This window comes from Sminthopsis crassicaudata, chromosome 4 (assembly GCF_048593235.1).
Source record: "Sminthopsis crassicaudata isolate SCR6 chromosome 4, ASM4859323v1, whole genome shotgun sequence".
NCBI classification, from domain to species: Eukaryota; Metazoa; Chordata; class Mammalia; order Dasyuromorphia; family Dasyuridae; genus Sminthopsis; species Sminthopsis crassicaudata.
In genome coordinates, this window is record NC_133620.1 from 288,698,934 (window position 1) to 288,719,766 (window position 20,833).

A 20,833-nucleotide genomic window follows, 5' to 3' on the forward strand; every position below is an offset into this window, starting at 1 on the left:
TAGTGAGTACCAATGCTATTTTTTAAGCTGTTATTGCTTTATTATATGTTGTCTACTTAGGCTAATTTACTTTGTGATATTTCTTCCCATCTCTAGCTCATTCCTTCCCTCTCTCCCTCCCCTTGCCCTTTTGCTGTTATTCTTATATTTTATACTATGTCCTGTCCACAGGTTATCATTGTTAATATTATACAGTTTACTTAATACCAGCATGAGTTTGTCCATTCACATTTTGGGTCACCTTCAGTTTTGATTCTCTTGCGATAGTGATGGTCCATGGTTCATTACTACATAATATCATTAAAAGAGTATTAATTTTGAAAAAGTGGACTTTTGTATCAAGCAACAAGTTGAGATCATTGAATGTATATCAGTTTTCCAAGTGGAACACAGTTCTTTCAACTCATTTTATTTATGGGACCAGATCATTGTCCACCTGGAGTTCAGAAACAAGGTATGGTACATGTATCAGATAACCCAATTGAATTGCATATCATATTTTTGCATTCTTAATCCATTATTTTTCTTTTATGAGTTGCTAACGTAGTCTTTTTTGAGCGACTCTTTCATATATATATATATATATATATATATATAAAAAGAATACTGCTTTGGGTGTCTCCTTAGTATCTTCTTATGTATGAAGATAATTATCTTTCAAATGAACTGGTGGTTTTTAGTTAACCTTGTCACTGTTGTTAAGCAAGAGTGCTTTTTTTAAAGCTTTTTTAAAACATGCGTGGATAATTTCTCAACATTGATCTTTGCATAGCCTTGTGTTCCAAAATCTCCCATCCTGCTCCTTACCTCTTCCCCTATATGGCAAGCAATTCAATATATGTTTTACATGTTAAAATATATGTCAAATCCAATACATGTAAAAATATTTATATAATTATTCTGATGCACAAGAATCATCAGATCAAAAAGGAAATAAAATGACTAAGAAAGCAAAATGCAAACAAGCAACAACAAAAGAGTTAAAATTCTATGTTATATGATCCATACTCAGTTCCCACTACCTCTCTAGGTATAGATTGCTTTCTTTATCACAAAATCATTGTAACTGGCCTCAGTCATCTCATTGTTGGAAAGAGTCACGTCCATCCGAATTGATCATCATATAATTTTGCTGTTGCTGTGTACAAATGATCTTCTGGTTCTGCTCATTTCACTTAGTGTCAGCTCATATAAGTCTCTCCAGGCCTCTCTAAAACCATCAAAGGACATATTTCAAAAAGAAGTTTAAATTCATTATTTAGAGCATTATGGGGGCAGCTAGGTTGCACAATGGATAGAGCACCAGCCTTGAATTCAGGGGGACCTGAGTTCAAATCTGGTTTCAGACACTTAACACTTCCTAGCTGTGTGGCCCTGGGCAAGTCACTTAACCCCCAGCAGGGGGAGGCGGGGAGAACATTGTGAAGTGTTGCTTATGTAATTCCTTAAATAAAGTATGATTACATAAGGAATTTTGCATGATTAATAATTAGTAATGGGTATTGGATCAGTAACTGCTTATCAAAATTGAAGAGTTAGAATCTTATACTATAATAAAGATTTTGAAGGTCAGAAATGCCAGAGAGAAAATGTAAAATAATATCTACTTGATATGATTAAGATCTAAGTCTCTCTCCTTTCTTCTGCTAAAGTATGTTCTGAACTAACTACAAGAAGAGGATGCCTCTGCCTATACTTTATGACTTCAGGGATGAAAAAATTAATAGTATAAATACCATTACAAGTTTGAGTGAACAATTGTGTTGGAAAACCCACTTTTTTAGTTTTTAAATCTTTTAACCAGTTTAGAGGAGATCATTGTTGCCTCCATTTTTTCATTTCTTTAACAAGTCTCAAAGATAAGGATATTAATAATACTAGTACAGTTACAACATAAGAACTTGAATTAAGGATTGAGTTGAAAAGGCTACTCTTTCAAGGCTTTAAAAAAATCTAAATAACATTTTATGGACATCTTTTATAGTTGTATTACCTGAATTTCTCCCACTTATTCTTTCCTTCCCCTTCTCTTCCAGAGAGTCATCTTAGGTAACAGAATATTTTTTTTAAAGAGGAAAAGGAAAGAAAAATCAGTACACCTAAAGTGTAAAAATACATGGATTGTTCTACACTTAAGAAGCTTTCACTTACTTGCTAGAGAATGGGGGAGGTATCTTTTCATCTCCTTTTTGGAGCCATGCTTATTCTTTATCTTCATCAGTGTTTGCTTTCACTTATTTTATGGTGATGGTTCTTTCCATTTACATTATTTAAATCCTTATACATCATTTTCTTGGTTCAGTTTATTTTCAACCATTTTGTGAAAGTATTCATCATTTTTTACAGCACAGTAATATTCCATAAAAATGGAACCCATGACATGAACATCTTTGCAAAATAGCTTGTTTTCCCATTATTTCATGCAGATTTCAGAAAGTCTTAAATGGCTTCATTTTTTCATGCCCTTAGCAGATAATAGACATACTTGTAATAAATCTTGAAGCTATCTGTATTATAGGAGATCTTTTATCCAGTTGATCTGTCTTATCTTTTATTTGTCAATTTCCTAGTTCTACTGAAGTCATGATTATAGGCATTATTTGGGCATTCCAGCAAAATAGTTTTAGAACCATAGACTTGAAGCTTTCAGAAGGAACACTAATTTTTCTATGGGGAAGAAACTGAGACTCATGGAGTGGTAAGTGACTTGTTCACAATCACACATTTATTAAGTATTAGAGGTGGAATTTGTCCTTAGGCTTTCTGATTCCCCCCCCAAAATTACTAAGCCACTCTGCCTCTTCTATTCCATTTCAGGCTTCTGTTTACAAGATGAGAGTGAATACTGAGTTTTTTATTCAGTTTTTTAGCAGGTGCCATTTGAAATTCTGATCAAACCTTTAAAACACTGGCTGCAATTATGCTCCTGTTATGGTACATTAATTATTTGCCTTTGTAGAAAAAAATACTCAGAATTATCTTACTTGATAAGGTACTTTTCTTCTGGCATCTGGCTAAACTGTATGGCTCCCAACTCTTATCAGGGAGGAGAGCACCTTACTATTAGATTATTTTCCTTAGTTACAGGTTGCAGCCCAGTAAAACTTAAAACTGATCTTCTGTTTTTATGTAACATTGGATTCTTTTAAAAAATTATTATTATAGCTTTTTATTTACAAAATATATGCATGGGTAATTTTTCAACATTGACCTTTGCAAAATTTTCTATTCCAACTTTTCCTCTCTTTCTCCCCATCCCCTCCCCTAGATGGCAGGTAGTCCAATACATGTTAAATATGTTAACATATATGTTAAATCCAATATATATACATATTTATATTGTTATCTTGCTACACAAGAAAAGTCGGATCTAGAAAGAAAGAAAGAAAGAAACTTGAGAAGGAAAACAAAAATGCAAGCACACAATAACAGAAAGTGGAAATGCTCTGTTGTGGTCCATACTCATTTCTCATAGTTTTCTCTCTGGATGTAGCTGATTCTCTTCATTACTAAGCAAGTGGAACTGGTTTGAATTATCTCATTGTTGAAGAGAGCCACATCCATCAGAGTTGATCATTGTATAATCTTCTTGTTACCTTGTATGAGCTCCTGATTCTGCTTATTTCACTTAGCATCAGTTCTAGTAAGTCTCTCCAAACCTCTCTGAAATCATCCTGCTGGTCATTTGTCACAGAACAATAGTATTCTATAGCATTTATATACCACAATTTATTCAGCCATTCTCCAAGTGATGGGCATCCACTCAGTTTACATTGGATTATTTTCAATGTAAGCTCATTTACTTAGGACTCTTAAGGAATAAAAATGACTAATTTGTGTTATAAATATTTTAAAGTGGATGTTTGTAAAAACTTAAGTCTATAAGGATTTTATATTTGTGTAGTGTTAAAAAGGCAATACATTGAGCTTTCTTAGCTCGAAGAAACTACTATATGAACTATATGTATAGATGTTTACTAGTTAATATGAGTAGAATTTCACTTTCAACTTAAAATATTTTTGTCTTGATTTTGAGTTCTCTAATCCAATTCATTTATTATCTACTATGAACTCAGTACTGTGCTAGTCAATGGGTAACAGACAAAATAAAAACCATTCTTGCTCTCATGAAGGTTACATTCTCCTTGAGGGGAATACAAGATAAACAAAGCATAGTTTACATGCCATTTATTATTTTTCCCAGTAAGTTTATTTCTTTTTAATGCATGTATATATTTATACATATATATATATATATATATATATATATATATATATTTTTTTTTTTTTTTTTTTTAAAGTTTGACTGGTAAAGTTTATTGTTGGTACTGTAGAAGTCAGCTTTTGCTAGGAAGACTGACTTCCGAGTGACAAAGTCCTGGAAGAGAAATAAAAGGTTTATCACTGAGAAGAGAAAGTCTCTTCACAGCAGGTAGGGGTCCTGGCAGGCAACTGTGCTAAGGAGAGAGGTTCCTTGACAAGGCATAGTACTGTTTTGGGCCTCTGCAAAGAAATGAGTTTAAAATTGCCCTTTAATAGGAAATCTTAGACTGAAGTTTCAATTGAATGAAATTCCTTCAATGTTGTCACTGCCCCAGGCCTAGATACTTGGAGTTTCTTTTTTTTTTTTTTTTTTTTTTTTTTTTTTGCTTTAAAAAAGTAATCAGATTTCTATTTTATTTTTCCTATGAATACTTAACTGTTACCTATATTTTTTTAAAATTAATTTTATAATTGTAAATTTTTTGACAGTATATATGCATGAGTAATTTTTTTAATAACATTATCCCTTGTATTCATTTTTCCAGATTTTCCCCTCCCTCTTTCTAGTCCCTCCCCTAGATGACAGGCAATCCCATACATTTTACATATGTTACAGTATATATATATATATATATATACACACACACACACACACTTAATCATTGGGAGAGAAAAATCAGAGCAAAAGGGGAAAACCATGGGAGAGATTTTTTAAAAAAGTAAAACATAGCTTGGGTTGATTTACATTGTTTCCCATTCCATTTATAACTTTGAAATATGTCATTGAAGCTTCTAGCTATAAAGATGATTTTTTAGCTGGATTTTCAAGGACAATTGAAAAGGAAAACTATTTACCTTTAACTGTGAAATAGCTGTAAAAACCACCATAAAGTAGTACAGTTTCTTCTAAAAGCCACTTGCTACTTTAAGTAGTAATATTTCATTATTTTGTAGCTGTCTCTGCATGTGAGTGGTTTTCTTTGCCTTAGAAATATTACTTTGGTAGCTGCATGAATGAAGGATAGATTGAATAGGGTATAATAAGGTAAGGATATAATTTATTTAATTAGGGATAAAACACCATCACAAAAATGCTTAGTGTATGATCATTTTTGGGGTTGTTTTTATTTCTTTAAATTTGAAATTTTCCAAATAAACACTTTATTATATGATATATAGATATATATATATACACGTATATATTTTTTAATATTAGGTGCTGCTGGTGAGCAGTAGTCGTCATCCAGATAAATGGATTGTTCCTGGAGGAGGTATGGAGCCTGAAGAGGAGCCGGGCGTGGCTGCTGTTCGGGAAGTGTGTGAAGAGGTATATATAAAAGAAAAAAGTGTTCAGTTGAAACATTTACATTTGTCAATAGCTAATGTTTTTAAAGTAGGTTGTTACTTCCTTTCCTTCTAATTTCTCATAGCAATCTGAATAAATGCCCTCCCACTATGTTCTGTATGTATAGGCTTTTAAAATATTTCCATGTATGCAATGCTTTTGATATATTAGAAAATTAGCTTTTGATCATTATAAAATGTGCTTCTCTTGTCTCTTTCCCCCCCTCCCCCCTGAGGCTGGGGTTAAGTGACTTGCCCAGGGTCACACAGCTAGGAAGTGTTAAGTGTCTGAGAGCAGATTTGAACTCCTGAATTCAGGGCTTGTGCTCCATTCACTTCGCCACCTAGCTGCCCCTTCCCTTGTGTCTTAAAGGGCTTTGAGCATAGCCATAACTTAGCATCAGCTTCTCATATGGTTCAAATAAGTCATGGTTAGGTCTTGTACTACTTCCTCAAAATGTGAGCCTTGGGGGAAATCAGTCATTCTGCTTTTGTATCTTTTCTGTAATCTTGTTACTTCTCAGCAAACTATCTCAAAAGACAGGTTATAAACCTTAAAATGATATATAAATGCCTGTTAGTATTACTTACCTCTAACATTTCTAGATCTGCTACTAACTTTTACAATGATGAGAAAAACAATGGTCTCTCCAGGAATCTAGAAAAGGTGAACAATATTTAGACTTTGAGCTTTCCAGTTATTTGAGAGGAAAGTGAATGACTGAATAAATGAAAAAGTATTTACTAGGTATACAGAACTATACTAAATAAATGCTCAGGATTCTGATAGAAAAATAAGATAGAGCAGAGGTTCTTAACTTTTTTTTGGTATCATAGAGCCCTTTGGCATAGTGAACAGCCAACAGTTCACTTCCAGAATGGTATTTTTAAATACATAAATAAAAAAGGATTACAAAGTAATCCAATTGATTTGAAGTAGTTATCAGAATATTCAGAACAACACCAACAGATTAATAGTTTTTGAGACTCCTTATAATTGGAGATACAGTGCATATGGGAAATTCCAATTGCAAGTTTGTGAACCTACAACTCCACAAATTACATATTTAATCCTTGATGAGCACTAATCTCATAAGTTCCACAATTCATAGTGTATTTCTGCTTAAGTTCAATGTATCCTAATGCTCAATGTATCCTAACCCACATTTTTCATTTTTTCTCTCTAATATCCCTGCCTCTGACTCCCCTAGCTGATATGTTTTTCTGACTGTATGACAGAATTGTTTTTACTAGAATTGAACAGCAAACGTAGGAGCACTTTCTAGTAGATGTGTTCAATTCTATTGCCACCATTGAAAACCCTTCTTGTTTACACTAAGCTCCACACCCTTGTACAATACCATTTCTCATTTGTAGTAAACTTTTAATGTTTTGATACTATTAGTCACTTAGAGCCAATATCTACCATGTTAGGAAATTTTGCAAGTATTAATACTAACATTTTTATTTCTCAGCTGCTCCTTAATTCCCTTTTCTGGTTCTTGATACACCATAATTTTGCCTTTTGAACTCCTTGAAGCTATTTTATAGATTCTATATCTAAAAGATTGAATCATTTTAACCCTGTATTTTCTATTGCAAGCTTATTCTTAGCATCTGTCCCCACAAAATGCATCTTGTTTTCTATCTCATTTCCATTCTGATCTTCTAGTGCCAGTTCATTTTTCCATCTATTATTGACCTCATTCTAATCTGGCCCTTCATACAAGTCAGTTTCCATTATTTCCCTAGAGATATGATTCTTATCTATCCCATAAAGATTGAATTGTGAATATATGTTTGATTGGGGAGAATATACCTCATAATTCCAAAATAGACACCATTTTCCAAGTCTTATAGGCTAGAAATCTAGCAGTCATTCATTCTATTCTTTAACGTTAATGTTATAATCCCATTAATTCTTTATAATGTATTTCAAATTGTCTTGTTCTTTATTTGTAGTGCCACAGTCCTAGCTACAGCCTCCATACTGTATGAAAATAACTCAGCTTCTGCTTTTTCTCTTCCACTCTATCCTATATATCACTGCCAAGTAAAGTTTTTTAGAAAGTTTCTAGTCCAAAGCTATCATTTAAAAAATAGTGTGTTGATGCCTTTTTTTTTTTATTAGTTATTTCTACAAATATATCTTTTAGTTTGTATATTTCCCTCTGCATTAGTTTTTCAACATTTTCCCATGTTTCTCTGAATTTCCCAAGATTGTAATTTCTTTTTACACCATATTCCATTATTTATATACTAGGCATTTTTTCCTAGAGTGGGTATTTCTAAATGGGACTTTAGCCTTTGGTTTTACAGATAAAGATCTCTTAGTTCTAGAAAGATTAAGTGATTGGCCCCAGCTCACATAGGTAGTAAGTTGAAGATTTTATTTTAATAAAATTTATTTTTTCCTCAATTACTTGGAAAATCAACTTTTAACATTTATTTAAATTTTTTTTTAATTTCAAATTCTCTCTTTCCCTCTCTCCTCCCTGAGACAGTTTTTGCAATTATAGGTTATACATATGCAATTATACAAAATATTTTGACATATTAGTCATGTTGGGGGAGGGAAACAGACACTTCTTCCCCTCCCCCCCAAATCATCATGGAAAAAAAAAATTAAGAATGTGAAAAATAGTATGCTTCAGTCTAAATGTGTTAAAGATTCAGAGCTGAGAGACCACTTTCATTTGGTCAGTGCTTCAGTTCTCTATTTACTCTCTAACTCTTCCTTTAAGTATATTAATACTGTACTTCACAAATCATGACCCATCCTTACTTGTAATTTGCTCTAAATAGACTAATAGACTTCTTCCCTTCTGCCTACTTTGTTAGTCCAAATCCCTTATTTCTCTCTATGCTTACTTTTGTCTTAAACTAATCTTGTTCCACGGGTGGTTTTTTTTTTTGTTTTGTTTTGTTTTTTTTTCTTCTTCTTTCCTGAACAGCTTCTGCAGTATTTTAAATTATAATGCTTTGTGGATTGGAAACTGACTTTTTTCAATCTCTTACAGTAATTGGGTACAATACGAATATAAGTAATTGATGGATAAATACTTTATTAATAAATATAAGTTCTAGGAAAATACAAAACATGGAATGTGTTAGTGAAAATGAAACTTGAATCAAATCTTAGTTTATATTCTTTTTATATGACAAACAGCAAGCACAAAATACAAAGAAAAGAGAATTGTATATGAAACTTATTTCTTTTTAAGTGTATATTACATGTATTTTTAAAAATTTTTTAATTTTATAATTATAAATTTTTTTTGACAGTATATATGCATGAGTAATTTTTTTTATAACATTATCCCTTGTATTTATTTTTCCAAATTTTCCCCTTCCTCCCTCTACGCCCTCCCCTAGATGACAGGCAATCCCATACATTTTACATGTGTTACAGTATAACCCTAGATACAATATATGTGTGTAAATCCAATTTTCTTGTTGCACGTTAAGTCTTAGATTCCGAAGGTATAAGTAACCTGGGTAGATAGACAGTAGTGCTAACAATTTACATTCACTTCCCAGTGTTCCTTCTCTGGGTGTAGTTGTTTCTGTCCATCATTGACCAACTGGAAGTGAGTTGGATCTTCTTTATGTTGAAGATATCCACTTCCATCAGAATACATCTTCATACAGCATTGTTGTTGAAGTGTACAGCGATCTTCTGGTTCTGTTCATTTCACTCAGCATCAGTTCATGTAAGTCTCTCCAAGCCTTTCTGTATTCCTCCTGCTGGTCATTTCTTACAGAGCAATAATATTCCATAACCTTCATAATTTACCCAACCATTCTCCAATTGATGGACATCCATTCATCTTCCAGTTTCTAGCCACTACAAAAAGAGCTGCCACAAACATTTTGGCACATACAGGTCCCTTTCCCCTCCTCAATATTTCTTTGGAATATAAGCCCAATAGCAGCAATGCTGGATCAAAGGGTATGCACAGTTTGATAACTTTTTGGGCATAGTTCCAGATTGCTCTCCAGAATGGCCGGATTCTTTCACAACTCCACCAACAATGTATTAGTGTCCTAGTTTTCCCACATCCCCTCCAACATTCATCATTATTTGTTCCTGTCATCTTAGCCAATCTGACAGGTGTGTAGTGATATCTCAGAGTTGTCTTAATTTGCATTTCTCTGATCAATAGTGATTTGGAACACTTTCATATGAGTGGAAATAGTTTTAATTTCATCATCTGAGAATTGTTAATTCAAATCTGAGGCCAAATTTGAACTCAGATCTTCCTGCCTTCAGTGCTGGTGCTCTATCTACTGCACCAAATAGCTGCCCCATAATATAATATTTTTAAATACTAAAAAGATATTTTTTCTAGGGCTTAACATTTCTTGCTGTGAATAACTGTTGCAGAATACCAAATTTGAATTTTTTAGGAGCATTACTTTTTCTTTGGTGTTTTAAATTGCTTTTTTATATTGAAAATTAAAAGAAATATAATTTTCGGGTTGGACCCAAAAATTCTCACTTCTCACTCCTAGTAGGTAAGTCTTTAGCAGTCTAATCAGCCAGACTCACTTCGAAGTAAAGCAGGAGATATTTTTAATGAGACTAATAGACTTTCTCCTTCTTTGTAGTTCATTCAATAAAGTAGATGAGAATAGTCTGATCTATATCATTTGTGCTTTTTTGTTATTGTTAGATTTTGAGATCTTGGGAGTCTGTAGCTATGTAAATGTCCAGGTTAAACTCAGTGCAGTGGCTGCCCTTTTTATAACTGTCTTGGCTAGATAAAGACTTGAAAGTACAATTAACATATAGGTGCCCTTATATGTTAAGAGCAGCCCAATTCAATTAGGGTAACCAACTTATTCTATTATTACCATCCAGTATTTTTTTGTTTTGTTTTGGTTTTTTGTTTAAAGATTTTATTTGTAATACTGTGGACCTAAATATATATTTTTAATTAAAGCTTTTTATTTACAAAGCATATGCATGGATAATTTTTCCAATATTGACCCTAGCAAAACCTTTTGTTCCAATTTCCGCTCCTTCCCCCCTATTCCTTCCTCTAACTAGCAGGTAGTCCAGTACATGTTAAATATGTTGAAATACATGTTAGATGCAATATATGTATAAAAATTTATACAGTTATCTTGTTGCACAAGAAAAATCAGGTTAAGAAGGAAGAAACTGAGAAAGAAAACAAAATGCAAACAAATAACAGAAAGAGTGAGAATGCTGTGTTGTGTTCCACACAGTTCCCATAGTCCTCTCTGGGTGTAGATGGCTATCTTCATCATTGAACAAGTGGCACTGGCTTAAATCCTGTCATTTTTGAAGAGAGCCACGACCATTAGAATTGATTGTTGTATAGTCTTGTTGTTGCCCTGTATAATGATTTCCTGGTTCTGCTCATTTCATTCAGCATCAGTTCATGTAGATCTCTACAAACCTCTTTGTATTCATCCTGCTTGTTGGTTCTTAGAATAATAGTATTCCATAACATTCATATACCATAATTTATTCAACCATTCTCCAATTGATGTTATCATTCAGTATTACTATCAAAGGACAACATTGTCAATACTTCAGCTCTTCTGGAAACAACTATATTGTAGTTGGCATTGTTAAGGTTTCATATTTTCCCAGAATCCTGGGGAAAGTGCAGATGCAAGGCCAGTAATAAAGTGGTTTGAGTAACTGTACCTAGTCTTTTTCTCCCTTTTCCATTAACCATCCCCATTTTTCCAGCTGTCCTCAGGGTAAAAATAATTCATCCTAAGATCCAGGAATCTCCTAGAAACAGAGCTGTTTTAGACCCTTCGTCTTAACAGATCTGTGGTTTGAAACAGAGAAGTGAAGTGACTAGTCTGAGGAAACCTAATGGGTATAGAAGAAGCAACTTACGGGAAACATAAAAAACTTTGTTTAATTTAGGTTTACTCTAATAGATATAAAATGCAGTTCTATGTTGTTTATTGGAGGAGTGGGCAGTATGAATTGTTTTTTAAAAAGAGATTATCTTAATGAGTTGTTTTCAAGGAGAAATTGAATATAAAAAGACTAGCCAGAGTTGTTGCAAAAATCAAGGTATGAGATGGTAAAGATCTAAAATAAAAAGTTTTAGAAATGGAGTGAAAAGTCCAAGAGGTATTGTGGAAGAAGTTACAAAATTTGCCTTATTGATTAGATTGGAAGTTAAAGAAACTAGAAGTTTTAAATAAGCTCAATTCCAAACTTGGGATAAGGTGGATAGTATTGACAGTGATAGTGATAGGGAAACTTAAAAGGTATCTATCTCAAGGGAAGATGATAAAATCCATTTTTCTGCCATAGTAACTTTAAGATTTCCCCTTTGAGGCTGGGTTTAAGTGACTTGCCCAGGGTCACACAGCTAGGAAGTGTTAAGTGTCTGAGACTAGATTTGAACTCAGGTCCTCCTGAATTCCGGGCTGGTGCTCTATCCACTGCACCACTAGCTGACCCCAAGATTGTTTTTTAATCGGTTTTATTTTTAATTCTAAACTCTTTCCCTCCCCCATGCACGAAGAAAGCAAGAAAAACAAAGCCTGTTGCAAACATATATGTAGTGTAAAGCAAAACAAATTCTCAGAATTAGTTACATTCAAAAAAAAAAGTTGTCTATTAGCTCCCTAGATGAAGATGGATAGTATTTTATCAAGTCCTCTGGAACTGTTGTTTCCATGATGTCAGTTCAAGAGTCTCTCAGTATTTCATAGTTGTTTGGCTTTCTGGGAGTATTATTACTGTAAATATTATTCTCCTCACTTCAATCCATACAAGTCTTGCCAGGTGTTTTAACCTTGTCATTTCTCAAAGCATATTAACATTTTATATGCCATAACTTGTTCAGCCATTTTCCAATTGATGAACATCACCTCAATTTTCAGTTCTTTACTACCATAAAAAGAGGTGCTATTATACTTTTTCCTTTTTCCTGTTTTTTTTTTTTTTTTTTTTTTACTTAGGCCATTTTCCTCTTTAATCACAGTGAGGTATTTTAAGTAAAATTTATATAACAGGAGAGTAATAGGGAAGTAAGTCTTCCCCTGCTTGGTAGTTGTGAAGGTACTTAATTTAGGGATAGAGAATAGAGCTGGTCATTAAGCCACATGGGCAAAAGGTTCAACAAAAACAATTGCTTTTTTGGGTTATAATCTGTTCAATTTCAAAGGACTCATGATGAAAAATACTATAAATCTCCCAAGAGAGAACTGATGAACTCTAAGTGCAAATTGAAGTATATATTTTTTTCTTTTTTGCAATACAGCTATTTAATAGAGAAATATGTTTTGCAGGATTTCATATGTATAATTGATATCATATTGTTTGCCTTTTCAGTGGGTGAGGGAGAGATGAAGAGAATTTGGAATTCAAAAATTTTTTTAAAACAATGCTAAAAATGAATACATATAAAAAATTTTTAAATGAAAAGCAGGTGACATGGGCAAAAATAAGAAGCAATGGTAAATGCTATTAGACTCAGTGGCATATTGGTGCCAGTTTAAAAAATCACAGTTCAATCATCTTTCTCATTGATAATGTTATTTGTTGCTTTAAAAAAATTTGGTCAGCCATGAAGTATTCACACACATCCCACAAACACACACACAGTGAGTGTTGGAAAACCTGTCACAATTTAGTATTGTTTTAAATGAAGCAAGACTGTTGGGTAGTATAGTGTTATCAGATGTAGGTATGATTAAGTTCAACTTACTTCTAATCCGTTTATTTACCAAAGAACTTTACAGGATGTTTGCTAAATTTTTGAAACTGGTGAATTTGCTGCAGTAGAAACATTAAGCTGAACTGAATAAAGCCCCCAGTTTTATAAAGTAGATTACTTTTTAACAACATGTTGAACTATCCTTTTTAGGTAAGCCTCTACTTTTTAATTCAGTAGGAGAGAATCCCATTATTATAAACACCAAAGGGACATGTCTTATAACTGTTATTTGCTTCTCTTACAGATAACCCATAACAGTGCAAAGAATGCTTTCTCCAGCTATGCCTGTGAGTTTTCTCTGTATAATAAAAACTTACTCCTTTGTGCTTACAAAGCAATTTTCCCTTACTGATTCATCATGAAAGTTAAAAACTTTGCTGGCAGAGCTGAAGAGAAGCTATATCCGAATTCTTTTGTTCAGCAATTACAGTTCAGCTCCTTTTATCTATTTCTACTTTAAACATCCCTAATATTCATCAGTACAACTTTGAAATCTCTGTACTATCTTCAGGGTACCCTTCTGACAATACCATAGCCTACTACTCTTTCAGATTATATAGATTCTTGATTCATTAGAATGATTTAAACATAAAAGGAATTTTGAAAAGAAAAATAATCAGATATGTTAAACTTTTACTTTACCTGCAACAATTGAGCAGCATGCTATAGTGGCCACAGCACTATATTCAACTATTTACTAAACTTTCTATGTTTATGCTCTATGCTAAAAATACAGGTAATACAAGATTTTGCAAGTTTAGTTCTGAAGTAAAGTTAATTTTGAAATAAAATGAGTCACATGAACTTTGTTTCTGAATGCATGCAGAAGTTCTTTTTGTTATACTCTATTAAATGTGCAATAATATAATTTCTAAAAAAGAAACATGTATATACACACACACATACTTTAGTTTAAAATACTTTATTGCTAAAAATGCTAAACATTATCTTTGCCTTCAATGAGTCATAATTTCTTTGCTGGTGGAGGATGCTGATTGGTCAAGGTGGTGGTTGATAAAGATAAAGATGGCTGGGACAATTTCTTCTAAGACAAAGAAATTTACCACATTTGTTGACTTGTCCTTTCATTTGAACACTTGAAGATTTTTTCCAGGGTTATTAATTAGCCTTCTTTCTTTTTTATTTTAAATTATAGCTTTTTATTTACAAGATATATGCATGGGTAATTTTTCAGCATTGACAATTGCAAAAGCTTTTGTCCCAATTTTTCCCCTCCTTCCCCCAACCCTTTCCCCCAGATGGCAGGTTGACCAATACATGTTAAATATCTTAAAGTATAAGTTAAATATAATATATGTATATGTCCATACAGTTATTTTGCTGTACAAAAGAATCAGACTTTGTAAAATTAGCCTGTGAAGGAAATCAAAAATGTAGGACAAAAATAGAGGGATTGGGAATTCTATATAGTGGTTCATAGTCATCTCCCAGAGTTCTTTTGCTGGGTGTAACTGGTTTCGTGCATTACTGCTCTATTGGAATTGATATGGTTCATCTCATTGTTGAAGAGGGCCACATCCATCAGAATTGATCCTCATACAGTATTGTTGAAGTATATAATGATCTCCTAGTCTTGCTCATTTCACTCAACATCAGTTCATGTAAATCTCTTAAGGCCTTTCTAAAATCATCCTGCTGGTCATTTCTTACAGAACAATAATATTCCATTAATTAGGCTAATTTCAATTTTTTTTTTGTCTCAGGTCCAAGGAGAGGGAGGCAGAACAGGTAGGTGGAGCAATCCGAACATAGCAGACATTTATCAGTCAAATTCATTGTCTTATGTGGGTGCAGTTTGTGGCACCCCCAAAGAGTAACATCAAAGATCACAGATCACCATAACAAGAATGAAAAGATTTGAAATATTGTAAGAATTACTAAAGTATGACACAGAGATACAATGTGAGCTCAAGCTGCTAAAAAGGGGGGGGGGGCAGTTGATTTGCTCCATTCAAGATTACCATAATTCTTTATATTATAAAAAATATCTGTGAATCAAAATGGAAGTGCAGTGAAATGAGATATATGTAGGGGAGATAACAATAAATAGGTACCAACAAGACACCATACAGAGAAGTTGAAAAGTAACTTAAGTCCCTAGCAGAAATGGGGGTTATAATTTTGACTTTGCTGCTCAATGCCTTGGGTACCTCAACTTCTCTGAACTTGAGTTTCCTCATCAGTAAAATGAGAGGGTTGTACTCAATGATGATTTTTAAGGTTTCTTGCATTTCTGTGACTCTTTAAAATGATAATTAAATCCATAATTATGTGTCATTATACAAGGACATATTAAGCACATTTAGACCCTAGAAAACTAGAATTTTTGATTATCAAATTTTTCTTAAAGGATTATAAACTCTTGCCAGTTTCTCTTGAGTCACAGGTAAAATTTGGTGATAGAAAATTTCATTTGTTGTGTGTGGAGGAAATTAATCTTGAGGTAGGTAGGTATTGGCATATAGGTGGTTTTATATATATATGGGGGAGAAATATTAATGAGCCCTTATTAAGTGTTTAGTGAGGAGAGAAAGAATTGAAAGTGTTTTTTCTATGAGGACACTTTCTATTTGGGGAGACAGCATATATACATATAAGTATGTACACAGAGGGGTATTTGTGTGTGTGTGCGCGCATCAGAATATCATGTAGAAAGTCATTTTTAAGCTGAGATTTGAAGGGAACTAGGGGTCCTCAGAGACAGTTGTGAAGAAGTGCTTCTCAAACATGAGGGGCAGCCTGTGCAAAAGCCCGGAGATAGGAACTGGTGTCATGAAGGAAGAGCAAGAACAGATTGAGACAACTATAGGGTCTTTGGGGGGAATAATGTATGATATGATTGTAAGGTAGGATCGGCTCAGTTGTAAAGAGTTGTGAAGCTCTTCTACAGAGGAGTGTCTATATTGGGTTTTCCCAGGGAATAACGAGCTATTGGAGTTTATTGAGTAGAAGGGTGGTATGGTAAGGAGATCTGTGGTTCAGGAAAATCAATTTGGTATCTTGTTTGGGGAGGAAGAAACTTGAGGTGGGACAGACAGTTTAGAGATTCTTGCATTAAATCCAAGGCAAGAAATAATGAGACATGTAAGTAGAGAGAAAAGGACAGATAAAAGAGGTATCATGGGAGATAGAAGCAGCAATTGATCACTCTTCATACTACATAACCAAAAATAACTTCTAAGGTTGTGACTGTCCTAGAAAGAAACAGAAATTTTAAAATGGGGAAAGTGGAGAGGAAGAGAATGTCTAAACTGTAGGTGGCCAGAGCCTTACAAAACAGATTAAAGACAAGGAGAGTCGGGATACAAGCAGAAGTATATAAATTCCTCAGTTGAACATGGTGCTGGTCCATGTAATACCCTTTGTTAGAGGGTGCTGTATTCAAGATGCAAAAGATTATGCCAAGCTCAGGGCACAGCCTGCTAGCGGGGCCTTAGTTATGGGAAACAAGGTATCTCCAAAATATTTTGATTTGGGAATGAGTTTTGGACTGGTTGAATTTGAGCTGCTTATGTGATATCTAGTCAGAATTGTCCTGTAAAGTTGATGATGTGTGAAAAGAGCCAAGGAGAAAAAAATGGGGCTGGATATATTTGGAAGTCATTTACATAAAACTAATAATTAAGTTGAAGAGAACTGATATGTAACTTGGAGAAGGACCTGGACAAAGTCTTGGAAGCACCATCGATAATCCAATAAAGCATCCTGAGAAGCAGCAGTTAGATAGAAAATCAAGAGAAAGCAATGTCATGTAAACTTAAATAAAAAAGTATATTAGGAGAGATAAAGTAGGATGAGGATTTAGAACTGAGTTGTTGCGGTTCAATCTTTTCTTTTGTATCTGATTCCATGTCATCTCATTCAATGTCTGAAAGAAGTTATTCCATATCTTCCCTTCCTCTTGCTACCGTTATTTCTTAGTCAAGGATCACTTATTTCCTAAGAAAATTTAGGCTATTAAGCATGAATTTTTTTCTTCTCTTTTTCTCTTCATCTCAAATCACTTGGACATTATTCCTAGCTCCTTTCATCCTTTTCCCTAGTCTGACAAAAAGTTGGCCCTTTTCCTTGGTAAGACCAACCTTTCTACATGTTTTAACACACACACATTCTCTTCCTTAGCTACTGATTTCTTTCCTACTATCCCATTCTTAAAACATCATCAGCAAAAAACACTTATCCCCTCAAGTTATCATCTTCTGTATCTTTACCCTTTCTTAGCCGAACTCCTTAAAAAAATACTTGAAAAATGAAGTTGAAAAGAAAAAATTCTATATTGTGATCCACATTCAGTTCCCACAGTCCTCTCTCTGAATGCAGATGGCTGTCTCCATCACAAATCTATTGGAAAAAACCTTTGTACTCATTCATCTTCATTTCCTCTTCTCTGATTTAACCTTTGCAGTCTGGCTAAAGTAAAGCTACTGCTTCCATAATCTCTTAATTGCCAAGTCAAATGGCCTTTTTTCATTTCCTTCTGACTTCTCTGTTGGTTTTGTCTCCTATGAATATCTGAGTATTCTAGCTGGTATTCCTTATTATTTGTGGCTATTCCATGTAATATCTAGTTAGACAGCTTTACTAGATTTTGCTAAGTATATGCTGGCAAGGAATATCTCACTGGACCAACCTTCTTTTCAGCTGAGTAATCACCACGAAAATAGCTAGAAATCAAGTCCAAAAATCTTTATTGTCTCCTTGCTGGGAGCCCGGGCTAGTTTTCTGGAGGTCCTCTGAATGTGTCTTGGTTTCTGTGGGGAAAGCAGAAGGGCCACCACAGAGGTCTCTGTCTTGAAGTCTGTTTCATTCCGAGAGCTTGTACTCCAGCCTCCAGTTCTCTGTCTTCTCCAAGTCTGTCCCCCTCTAGGTCTGACTTTGGCCTCTTAAATACTCTATTACAATTAAATCCATTAGTCATATTGAGAATAAGCCAATCATTATATCACTAAGGAACCATTATTTGTTGTAAGATTAATTCAATCATACTGAACTAGAGAACTATTAATCACTATGCTAACCTAGATAACCATTGTCTAGATAACTAATTCTACTGACTTTAACACCTTGTGAGAATCCTTGTTTCAAAGTTCCGTCCTGTTACAGAAAAGAGTCCTGCTTTGGTGCCAATAAAGGGAGACCCATTGTAAATCTTCTGATACATTGTCTGACAGCCTTACCATCTGTGGGCTGAGAGGTCTGGAAACTGCCACTGCTGCCACTGATTGAGTTGCTCTGAAGCTTGCTCCTGTTTTGCTGGGGCTTGCCTGGTCTGTGCTGGCACAGCCTGTGTTGGATTGCATTCCTCTCATCCTTGTGCAACAGACTTTTTTTTCCCCTGCCAACTTTCATTCACTGTCTATGTAGGTCCTGCTTCTACAGAATTTGTTTAGAGTTGATATTTAAAGGTATTTGGAGGAGCTTAGGTGTAATGCTGGAGAAACTGAGGCAATATAGAGATAGAGAGTTTTTAATATTTTGAGAGGGAGAGATTGTGCTTGGGGGCAAATTGCCCCCAGAGCTGATGTCTCAAAACATCTAGCAGTGAATCTGAGTTTCCCGTGAAATATATGTGAGTGGCTCTGAGCAACCAGAGTAGGCCAAGGCAGGGGCAGAGTCAGAATGGACCATCAATCCGGTTCTGACAGGTTGGGGGTGAGACCATAAATTCTTGATAACTTAGGAGGTGTTAGGAGCCAGGATGTCTGAACTCCCCCTTATCTTGAGTTTATACATCCTTAGTGTAACCAGCCCTAAGTTATATCTGTCCTAATGATCAGGAGGGGCAGGGTGGGAACCAGAGGGATTGAGGCAGAACAATTCAGGGAAGCTTAGGCAGGACAATAAAAGGGAACTGTGGCACAACATAGGAGAGACCCAAGCAAATCTCTGAGTTCAGTCCATAATCTTGGTTTTGTCTTCCCTCCTGTACACCTCTTCTTTCCCCTGGGCCTGGTTTTTATCCAATAACTTTTCACCTAATTGATAGTGGCTTACTTAGAAATTAGAATCTACAGTCTTGGAGAATTGAGTACTAATTACATATTACAACTCACTATTAAGAACTAACATTACTGGGATGGTAGTTAACCAATCTTCTGCCACATAAAGTGAATACAGAGGAATATTTTCTATTGGACCTAAAATGTTAATTTGTATTCATCTAAGGTAATTTAAAAAGAAAAACTTTAACTTTTATTTTTCAGGCAGTAAAATAAACAATCTTAGCTAGACACTAAACTACAAAATTTAGCTGGAAGTTTTATAACTGATAGGATTTGAGTTACATTTTCTCCCTGTTCTCCCCATCTTGACTCACCTTATGAAACTTATAATTTATTTGATTTCAAGAGAAATCTGGCCAGAGGAGTGACCTGCCTGGACTAAAGAGAGTCTTGTGGAATTAAAAAAAATCCATCATTCCCCAATATCAAAGCCAGATATCTGTCAGTTGTAATAGTGATACCTACATTGACCTGCATGCAGCAATCATGTGATATGTAAAAATAGCCTTGTCAAGGGTTGTTGTCTGTATTAGTATTCTAAAAAGAGGGTTTGAAGGTTGGACTTAGGATAAATGGAAGTTGTGTAATAAATGTACATGGTATACTTCTGTGTGGAAGTAGACTGCAAAGATTATTGAAGCAAGCTATAATCTTAATGCTTTTACTTAAAAATAATTACTTTTTATTTATTGTAAATACTTGAACCATATTTTAGATATACATTTTTTGAAGAATCAAGACAAAATGCCTATTTTTTTTCTAATGAATGTTCTTATATAGAGGAGGCACTGAGGAAGTAGTGCTTCCATAATTGATTGAATTTGCACTCTTTAAGCAGTTACTCTATTCTTTTCCTCCCTGTCTTTGTTCATCTTAAGGGGGTTAGATCCCTAAAGGTCCCCTTTGTCTAGGTTCTTTCAGAAATGAAAGCTAATGAAGACATAATAACAATTCACATTTATGTAGAGATTTAAATTTTACAAAATACTTAATTCATAACAATCATTTTAGTTAGGTAATATAGATTAATATTTCTTCTATTTGCAGATTAGCAAACTGAAAACCATAACTTAATACTTAAGTACTTTCGGGGGGGGGGCAGATTTTTAAACTTGAGACTGCGGGTTAGTCTTTGTGATCTTAAAAGAATTCTTTGAATTTTTTTCGATTCAGGTTTCTTATCTTGTAAAGAAACAGCCCGTCTTAGATGACCTTTGGGTACTTATAACTCCAGGTTTGTATGTGGCACTGAGTTATGAAAAGCCCCAAATCTGGACTTGGGGGGGAAATACTTTTGGAGGGTAATTCTTTGATTTACCCACAAGGATCTTTTAAATACAATTTCCAGTTATAACTCATAACTGTCCCAGGTGTTACTGAGCCATCATATGTAAAAAAACCATTGAACAATCTAGTGACTTAATCATTGCCTCACAGAAATTTAAATTTGAGATATCCAGGTGAAACTTTCTCAAGAAG

The 20,833-nt window shown here is 34.2% G+C and overlaps 1 protein-coding gene across 2 annotated transcripts in view; it reads left to right on the forward strand.

The window, feature by feature from the left end:
* Nucleotides 1-20,833, forward strand: part of NUDT3 (nudix hydrolase 3) — a 63,597-nt gene that overhangs the window by 16,933 nt on the left and 25,831 nt on the right. For both annotated transcript variants that reach the window (XM_074311235.1, XM_074311236.1), the window contains exon 2: nt 5,480-5,590. In XM_074311235.1, coding sequence (XP_074167336.1) covers nt 5,480-5,590 — 111 coding nt within the window. The remainder of the gene's footprint in view (nt 1-5,479; nt 5,591-20,833) is intronic.